Source organism: Mirounga leonina, unplaced genomic scaffold, assembly GCF_011800145.1.
Source record: "Mirounga leonina isolate KUSES-001 unplaced genomic scaffold, KU_Mleo_1.0 Mir_129, whole genome shotgun sequence".
NCBI classification, from domain to species: Eukaryota; Metazoa; Chordata; class Mammalia; order Carnivora; family Phocidae; genus Mirounga; species Mirounga leonina.
This window is the reverse complement of record NW_023270323.1, coordinates 36,808,566-36,818,672: the sequence shown is the minus strand read 5'-3', so window position 1 is coordinate 36,818,672 and position 10,107 is coordinate 36,808,566. Positions and strand designations below refer to the sequence as shown.

The 10,107-nt window shown below is 36.1% G+C and overlaps 1 protein-coding gene across 1 annotated transcript in view; it reads right to left on the bottom strand.

Moving 5' to 3' along the window:
* Nucleotides 1-283: 283 nt before the first annotated feature.
* Nucleotides 284-10,107, bottom strand: part of PPAT (phosphoribosyl pyrophosphate amidotransferase) — a 35,033-nt gene continuing 25,209 nt past the window's right edge. The window contains exons 4-11 of the mRNA XM_035004921.1: nucleotides 9,321-9,433; nucleotides 9,072-9,217; nucleotides 8,426-8,498; nucleotides 7,508-7,659; nucleotides 6,762-6,889; nucleotides 5,412-5,633; nucleotides 4,271-4,391; nucleotides 284-2,753 (exon numbers count right to left, since the gene is read on the bottom strand). Coding sequence (XP_034860812.1) covers nucleotides 2,557-2,753; nucleotides 4,271-4,391; nucleotides 5,412-5,633; nucleotides 6,762-6,889; nucleotides 7,508-7,659; nucleotides 8,426-8,498; nucleotides 9,072-9,217; nucleotides 9,321-9,433 — 1,152 coding nt within the window. The 3' untranslated portion in view covers nucleotides 284-2,556. The remainder of the gene's footprint in view (nucleotides 2,754-4,270; nucleotides 4,392-5,411; nucleotides 5,634-6,761; nucleotides 6,890-7,507; nucleotides 7,660-8,425; nucleotides 8,499-9,071; nucleotides 9,218-9,320; nucleotides 9,434-10,107) is intronic.

Here is a 10,107-nt window from a genome sequence, read left to right as displayed (position 1 = left end):
ACCTCTTCTGTTACACTCCCCATTCCCACTAGTATTTTTGCAGAACTTACTACTATTATAGTGCTTACTTAGCATTACATTTTAAATAACTTTATGTGTCCTTTCTACTCAGCCAGGAATTTTTTCCTGTTCATAAGCAATGGCCTATTTATTGGAATGTCTGGATCAGAGAAATAAGATCTGACTAGCTGGTGTTAAGAAGGGAGCCTAGATGTGACTATTCCTGTGCTATTCATCATAATGCACTGAGTAAGGTCACTATTAAAAAAAGCACACACACATATTTAAACATATTACATGTATTTGTCACCAATGCATCACAATGAAGTCACAAAAAAGTAGGCTTAGTTTAATTCACAACAAGATAGATCCTGTGAAAACACATTTTTCATCTTCTTTGTGATTTTCAATAGTCTGCTTATTTTAATTTAAAGCAGTTAAACATTTGAGAGTATATGTAATTAATTAATAAAACTGTAATTAATTCAGACTTCAGAAACTTGGGAAATAAAAGGTCATGATGGAGAAACATTAAGAAATTTGTAGAATTACCAAACTCTCACAGTACCATATTCCTTTATAAAAGCAGCTCAGTAAAACAAAAAATAAAAACAATGGGAGACAAAAACTATGGAAAACACAAAAGTCAAATCAGAGATTTTGGTTTAGTACTTTCCCTGAGTCTCTTGTTTTTAAAAATCAAATGTAACTGAGGCCAATTCAAAATTGACCCACAGGTCTTGCCTCCTCCATGCTGACATGAGGAATACATTTAAGACAAGAGGCTATATACCCAAATGGTCCCAGGGCTTTATTCAAATGCCAATTTGCTTAAGTCACTGCCACAGGGTTATGTGACCTGCTGCTGCCTGCTGCGCATGGGCTTAAAGAGCTGTCAAGATTTTATCTTGGCCTGCCATAATATAACATATGAGACTATATACCAAATGAAGACAGAAGATTTCAGTTATTAATAAATATTAAATTTCTAAATGGATTTGGACACTATATACATCAAATTTAGGTAACTTAATAACACAGAAACAAACACTTTTGTTTTAAAAAAGCTTACATAAACAGGGGTTGGGGGCAGGTCAACTTAATATTTTAAATCTCAGATGTTACAAGAAAACACTTTTAAAAAATTGTTAAATCCCAATAAAATAAAGTAGAAAAAAGTGATAAGGTGATGCTTAGAATTAGATGAGCATGCTAATTCCGAAATAGTTGTCACCTTGATTCTTAAGCAAAATTGGCCCCTACAATGTTTCTACTTGATCATTTAATTCCAACTATGTATATATATTTATACATATATATGTGTATATGTTTGCAAATGATCAAGCAGCAGTTCATTAAAAGAAAATATAATTAATAAGGATAAAAGGGTTGTTAGAATCTAAAAATTTTTTACTTCAAATGTACTAGGTTACTTGCTGGGCTTATACTATAAGGGCACTAAGTAGTATGAATCAAATGTACTTTATAATCAAATGTAGGAAAGCACCTTCCACAGACATGTTTTTAGAATCATTTTTAAGACATCTCAAAGACAGGTGGCAAAGCACTGCTAAACTGTCTCCCTTCATCATAATGAAATCTCAATTTCAGAGTAACAGCCAACATTTCAAAAACTAATAATCATGCACTATCTTAAAATTGAGGGGTGAAATGATGGCTCTAACCACCAAAAGTATGACACTTTTTCACATTCCTATTAATTATTTAAGTAATGTAAGTACCCCGTTGCACAGGCGGGAAAGGTGAAACACAAAAAGGTATGTATTTGTTGTTCTTGTTTTAAGTTTTGTTAGACAGGGAAGCCAAGGTCAAAACCACACTGAGAACTCCAGGAGCCTGACACTTTTGGGATATAATGGATTCAAGGTTTGCATGAAATGTTATATTTAACTCATGTCCTGTTTACATCACACCACCTTAGTCTAACCTCTTGCAAACTCTTTAAAGCGTGGACCTGGCAAATGCCACTCACCCCACCTTCTCTGACCAGGTAAAAAAAGGCTAGCTGATGCTTGTGCGTTAAAAAAAAAAGAACAAAAAACAAAAGAAACACCAATGTTGTAGTATTATTTACGATTAGCAAGGTTTCAATTATGAAAATACTCCACAACTGAATTTCAATAACTTTCAAGAAACATTCCACAAAATTCTCTAAGAATCTGTGGGAAGATACAGTGCCTGACAATCCTCACTAAAACAGAAATTTACCTATTCTTTGCATTATTGTTGCTGATGTGAAATTAAATGTATATGACCTCGGAAGTGGTAGACTCAAAGTACTAAACTACTAAATAAAACTGAAAGGATCATCCAAATTCCTAGATAACACCAAAGTATTTATCTAGGATTGTTAAGGAAAGCATTAGCACTTTGGTACTCTTTTCAGAACTCTCAAAACTTGTAAAGGTAAACATAAGCATGTGGCATTTTACATCGTTTCAAGGGAGTAACAACAGTATATGGATAGGATGTTAACCACCACTAAAACTTCTTAACCAACTTTATATCTTGAAAAATCTTATCTGTCCCTACCAGCTACCACTCCAATTCCACAGGGTATTTTCCAGTGAGACAAGCTGTACAATGACCATTCTTTTCAAAGCATTCCAGACCATTCCCATTCTCTTGAATCATAATATCCTGCTTTTCCACTTTCTGTTTTTTAAACTTTATCCCTTCTTGTACAGATGAAACCAGTCCTCCCACTGACAGATATACAACACTGTTTGCTCCTACAGGAGGAAAGAGAGAAAAAGGAAAAGGTCATTACACTTCCTTTGGAAAGGATGAACTGCCTCAAAAAATGACAGTTACAAACAGAAAAACTCAAGCCACAATAAAAATTCCTCCTTTAGCCTCTTTAAAAGGGGGCGGGGGAAGGAAGAAGTATGTAATAAAACTCTGGGCCTTTATTATTTTATTTTATTTATTTTATTTTATTTTTAAGATTTTATTTATTTGCGAGAGAGACAATGAGAGAGAGACAGCATGAGAGGGAGGAGGGTCAGAGGCAGAAGCAGACTCCCTGCCGAGCAGGGAGCCCGATGCGGGACTCGATCCCGGGACTCCAGGATCGTGACCTGAGCCGAAGGCAGTCGCTTAACCAACTGAGCCACCCAGGCGCCCTTGGGCCTTTATTATTTTTTAAAATATGAAATTGGAATTTAAGGGAGAATATAATTTAAAATAACAGTGGGGGCTTCAAATCTAGAATGGATTCAGTAAGCTTCAGGAGTAATTTTCTTGATAACGAAAATAGACTTTGAAGTCAGGAAAATCTGGGTTCAATTATAAGCTCAAGGTCACTTACTTTTCCTAAGTCTATTTTTTCATCTATAAGATAAGGGAAACATGGCCTAACTGTAGAGTAGCTGTGATATTATTACAATAATATAGATATGTTCCTGGCAAAGAGTAAATGTTCACAATAAGATATCAATTGGGTGATATTCAAAATATTTAACTGGTAAGGCACAGGCATATCAAAAGAAGCACCAGCCGTAATCAAGCAGTGTGGAGGTACCAAGGTACACTGGCTAAACATCTGTGTGCTATTTAAATACTTTATCTCACCTAATTTGAAAAGCAAATGTTTTATCCAGGATAACCTAGATCTCCAATTCTGCTGACTTCATTATTAAAGATAACTCTACAGTAGCTTTTCACTTTTCGATTTGTACCCACATCCAAATTATTCTATTAGAATCTGTGGTAAAATTATTTTTTTCTTGGGATCTGATCTTTGTAAGGTTTTAACTGATATGCCTGCAGTTCCCTCTACCTGGAAAGCCTTTCTTCCTTTCCACCTGATCTCACCTTGGCCTTGGTCTCCAATATAGCACTTACCACGGTGTCTATATACACCAGGCACTCTCATTATTCAGGATAGTGTTCAATATCGGCTCAACATGTCATACAATACGTATTTTTAACAAATACTGGACATTTTTTTTTTTTTATTACAAGTGTAAAGACTGACAAGCTTTGGATTTTCTCTGTTAATAAATAAAGTTTAGGGGCGCCTGGGTGGCTCAGTCGTTAAGCGTCTGCTTTCGGCTCAGGTCATGATCCCAGGGTCCTGGGATCGAGCCCCACATTGGGCTCCCTGCTTGGAGGGAAGCCTCTTCTCCCTCTCCCACTCCCCCTGCTTGTGTTCCCTGTTCTCGCTGTGTCTCTCTCTGTCAAATAAATAAAATCTTAAAAAAAAATAAAAATAAAAAATAAAGTTTATAGAAATTTTAATACCTACCCAGATATTTTGCAAGATGTTCAAATTCAGGTTTATTGGCAATAAGCTCTTCTTTTGTTGGTATGTTTATTCCCATGAAGCATGGATATCTAATTGGTGGTGAAGCCACTCTAATGTGTACCTTGGAAAGAAATCATTTTCACATATTATTTTGACATGCATTTTAAGAATAATTGTGTAAGGGGCGCCTGGGTGGCTCAGTCAGTTAGGAGTCCAACTCTTGATTTTGGCTCAGGTCATGACCTCAGGGTCATGAGACTGAGCCCCAATTCAGGCTCCATGCTCCTCATGGAGCCTGCTTAAGATTCTCTCTCCCTCTCCCTCTGCCCCTAGCCCCCTCACGCACTCACAAACTCTTAAAAAAAAAAAATCCGAAGAGATTATCATAATCATAATAACAGTCATAAAAAAGTTGGAAACTCATAATTGCAATTACTTTTTTTTTATTCATTTATTTACTTTTTAGAGGGAGAGAGCACACACACAAGCAGGCGGGGCAGAAGAGGCAGAAGGAGAGGGAGAGAGTCTCAAGCACACTCTATGCTGAGCAAGGAGCCCAAGGCCGGGCTTGATCTCATGACCCTGGGATCATGACCTGAGTGGAAACCAAGAGTCAGACTCTGAAATGACTGTACCGCCCAGGCGTCCCTCATAATTACAATTATCTTTAAAGCTTTGTAGAAAGACTGCCACTGCTTTCCATGCCACTTTCTCCTACAAGAGACTTTATTTTTGAATCCATTCAACTATTAGTTGTAAATTACATCTCTTCAGTAATGTTTATTTTTTAAAATCACTTCTGTAATTTGAATTACTGAGATATTTAGAGTTAGAATAAGCTCTGAGATTTAAAAATATAACCCGGTGTGGCAAATTTATTACAATAGGATTTGCTCTGCATCTTCAAAAAGAGAAATACTCTAAAAATTTAAAAAGCACTCTATTTTGTGGTTTTAGTTTTTAAAATTACATACATGTTTTCCAAGTTACTGGACAGTTATTACTAAACCAACTTATATGAAAGATGACAATTTATTATATTGAACTATCCATTTTCATTCACTGTACTACATTGCAATTTTTATGCCAGTATCCTATTGTTAATTATCAGTACTTTAGGATATGTTTTAATATTACTTACCTCTTTTGCACCAGATTCTTTGAGCAATTTGATTATGGGTGAAATGGTATTGCCTCTTACAATTGAATCATCTACAAGAACAATTCTTTTGCCTTTAAAGTTGTCCGACAATACTCCAAATTTTTTTGCAACACCGAGTTGTCTTAACCTCATGTTTGGTTGAATGAAGGTTCTTCCTACATACCGGTTTTTACATAGCACTTCCACATATGGAAGCCCACACTGACAGACAAGAAATAAAAGGACAATGAGCAGCAATAAATAGAGAACCCTAGGCTCCTATTTTCTCTAGGTCATGCTTCCATTATAATATGTATACAAACATTTGAAATTGCTATTCTGAACTCTCCATTAACAGATTACAATTTTCCTTCACTATTTAAATTGTAGGGAAAAAAGGCAAAAAGAAATATCATTCAAAGTAATATACTCAGTGGGAAAACCAATTCATTTTGCCAGGAGTTATAATGCTTTTAAACAAATATTTCTCTGTCCTGGAAGGGAACACTAAGCGTGTGAAGACACGACAAAGAATAAATCACTGTCAGAAAAATTCACAGCAATTAAAAATTATCAGCAAGAAATGAATTAAAACCAGTATGCAAAGGATATACTTTCTGAGGGGGCAGGTGGGATTTCTCCATCTTTCAAGGTAATACTAACCTAAAATGTATGCATATTATTTCTTTTAAAAACTAGTAAGTTAAACTTTTCAACATAGTGAATGTTGAGCAGGACACCCCAGGATCACTATAGTTATATTATCTACCTAGTCATGAAAAATGAAATTAAGCATAGTACTAAAAACATTAAAAAAAAAAGTTTAAGAAAAAAGGGGCGCCTGGGTGGCTCAGTCGGTTAAACGACCAGCCCTTGATCTCAGCTCAGGTCTTGATCTCAGGGTCGTGAATTAGAACCCTTGCGTTGGGCTCTGCACTTGGCACGGAGCCTACTTAAAATAAATAAATAAATAAATTTAAAAATATTACACAAAATGAACATAAATTGCTTTATTATCACCCATACTAAATAGGGAACAAATATACCAGGGTACTTTAAGAAATAGGTTTTAATAAGTAAATATTACCACTAAATTCTATATATATTCATGATGTTACCTTTTTTTTTTTTTCCATGATGTTATCTTTTTATACGAAGAGGATCATTCTGCTAATCTTTGGGTGGACTCCACTATAATAGTGCCATTGAATGAAAAGGCTGGAAAATAACCCTTGGAAAGGACCCAGCATTTTCTTTTTCCTTACAATGTGTTGGTAAGTTTCTCTTTATATACAAGGATTTCTAATTTCAGTGCTCAAGAGCATTTCACTACATGTCCAAAGAAAATACCTTTCCTGCGTAACCAAGAGCAGCAGGTGTAGCAGATTCCGGAACAGTGCTAACCAAATCTGCATCCACAGGGGCTTCAATTGCAAGCTGCTGACCACAGCGATATCTTACTGTGTAAACCATTTGGTCTGGAAGGTTTGGAAAAGGAAATGGATTATTTTTACTTAACATATTATTCTACGAAAATTAGCTTGTTAGAATGCCATACATGGAGTATAAAAAGTAAAGTAAAATATATAAAACAACTAAAGTGGAAATACATAAACTGGGGAATTCACTATTCAAAAAAAACCCCCTGGCCTTAATACACATCTGAACATCATAATCCTTACTCCTAAAAAGGAAAACAAAATCCAGGAATCAAATGAAAGGGAAAAATAGTGATCATATGACTTGTAGATTCAGTCCCATATCCACAACATGTAAGCAATGTGCCTCTAAAGAGCCAGGTAGGCCTTCGAACCAAGAACTGCCACGTTTCAGGGGTGCCTGGGTGGCTCAGTCGGCTAAGCGTCTGCCTTCGGCTCAGGTCATGATCCCAGAGTCCTGGGATTGAGCCCCGCATGGGGCTCTCTGCTCGGCGGGAAACCTGCTTCTCCCTCTCCCACTCCCCCTGCTTGTGTTCCCTCTCTCGCCGTGTCTCTGTCAAATAAATAAATAAAATCTTTAAAAAAAAAAAAAGAACTGCCATGTTTTGATGAGATAAATACAACACTTATATAAAAAGTTAAAGATATTTTATTTACCTTCAAATATACTATCTGGTCTTGCAAAATAAACATATTCAAAGATACAAAAAGCCGTCGGGTTTCCTTCAGACCTTGGTATAATGTCAAGAGTTTGGACACTACGTTTGGTTATTTCCACGATTTCTCCAGGCAAGACTTCACGGTAATATCTTGGGAAACAATGTTGAAGAAAGAAGACTTTAAATAAACCAGTCCTTAAGACCGATAATAACATCTATTGTAAAGTACACAGAGAGTCCCTGCCCTTATAAAGGAAAAGTGGGGGCGCCTGGGTGGCTCAGTTGGTTGGGCAACTGCCTTCGGCTCAGGTCATGATCCTGGAGTCCCTGGATCGAGTCCCGCATCGGGCTCCCTGCTCGGCAGGGAGCCTGCTTCTGCCTCTGACCCTCCCCCCCTCTCACGTGCTCTCTCTCTCTCATTCTCTCTGTCTCAAATAAATAAATAAAATCTTTAAAAAAAAAAAAAGGAAAAGTGGTTCAGTTTAAGAGATGGCTTAAAAAATTAAAAAGTAATATTCCTCCAGCAGTAAATCTAATATGTATATTACCCCTAAATTCTAATTTTGAATTTTAAAAAATAAAAGCCCTAAGTTTTACTGAGTTTTGGAAGAATAGAGGCTAAAGAGAACATTTTTATTCTGGCTTAAATTTTTTGATCATAACTATTCCTTGCTGAAGAGATTCTTGATTCTTGCTTTCTAAAAATAGGTCTCATGGGACTGAAAACAAGATGCCAGTTTCAGAATTAGAAGGTATTACAGGAACATTAAAGTCAGTACAACTGCTGAGTACAATGTACAAAAGAAACTGCATTTATAGATATGTCTTCTTGCAGACATCAGAAAGAAAACTTTCATTTAAAAAATTTTTTTATTGATGTGGAAAAAGTGAACATGCTGAGTGAAACAAAACTTACCTTGCACCAATTGATAAAAAGCTACAAGATTCTGAAGATACCACCCATCCTTCTATTTCTGAAGATTTTTTCTCTGTAAATCACAAGGCAATATAGTTAATGGATTCAAGAAATTTTACAAGAGGCTACCTATTTCAAGTGAGCAGTTAAACACCAAATAGATAAATTAAAAAAATCCATTTCTACAACTTTCTTTTTCCATTTCTACAACTTTAAGAGCACATGAATCTAACTAGAACTTAAATAAAAATTTGAGAAGAAAAAAAAACCACATCAATCTTCATTCAACTTGAGCCAAAGATAAAACTAATGATGCCAAAATTCTTTCAAAAACTGATTTCAATGTCTCAGACAGACGTCTAGTAAGTCAAAAAGAAAATCACTGAAATCATACTACAATCAAATGAAAAAGCTGGGCAAAGGCAATTCAGACAAAACAGGAATGTCCGTTAAATTCTTTAAAAATGGTTCATCCTCAGAAATACTCAAAGAAATGTATGTTAGAAATTGCCTTTTTTTTTTTTCTTTTTACCTAGTTCCTTCTCACTTATAAGCTTCCTATGCCTCAAGATTTGAGGGTGTGCCAACAGTAGGACAATGATTTGGAAAAGCACTATGAAATTACGTTTCTTCTGAGGTGCATTACCTTTATCATTTATATCAGATACAGGCATAAGACGTCCAATGCATAAAGGACGATTTCCATAAGGATCTCGTACTGCATAAATAACATCTCTGTGCATTATAAGCAGGGAGTATGCTGTGGGTGCTTCCTTCATTAAGTTTTTAATCCTGAAATTAATTAAATAATTGAATGAATAACTTCAGTTATAAACACATGGAAGACAGAGCTCTTGTTACCAGAGCTATGAGCTTAGCCTAGTTTTACAATTACCTTGCTACCCAATCTGGGGTGCCATCTTGTTCCTGAGGAGGGGTATAGGCCAGTAACTGGGTAATCATTTCGCTATCAGAACTTGTTGACAAACCAATACCGTGCCGCAGAAGCTATTTAGAATGGAGAAAAGTGTAATCATTAGAGGGAAAGCTCCACCTGACCCTTCTTTACCCAACAGCCCACCATTATACAAAGAAATCAGAAAATCCCACATTCTACTATTGACATGTATATAGTAATGGAGAAGCACTGCTAGAGGCAATGGGAAGTCTCTGAAGGTTTTTAAGCAAGAAAAAAAAGTGTTCTAGGAAGCATAAAGAATAGCTTTTGAAAACTAAGTTTGAAGGAATGTAGACCTACAATAAAGGTGGGGGATGGTAGAGAAGGCACAAGACTTTGGAATTATGATGCTAACATTTTCAGCCCTTGACAATTCTGACCAAGAGGACACATTCTCTTAAGAGTGGCACACCACAGTGGGGACTCTCAAGCCAGGTTTGTTGGTGGTAGTGCTGATGGCTACCCACCCTCATTGATTATCGCTGATCGAGTAGAATAAAGGAATTAACCATATTGAACAACTAAATGTAGAAGATGTAATAAAATTGGTTGAACACTCTCATAATGATTACGAGGTTCTGAGTAAGACTGACCAGGATGAGAACATCACCACTGACATGTACAGGCTGAGTTTAAACTCATACTACACAACATTTTCAGTAGGCAGCTAAATGTGTAGAAGTGAAATCCAGCATCTGGGTAAGGGGTTATGTCTACAAAGAAT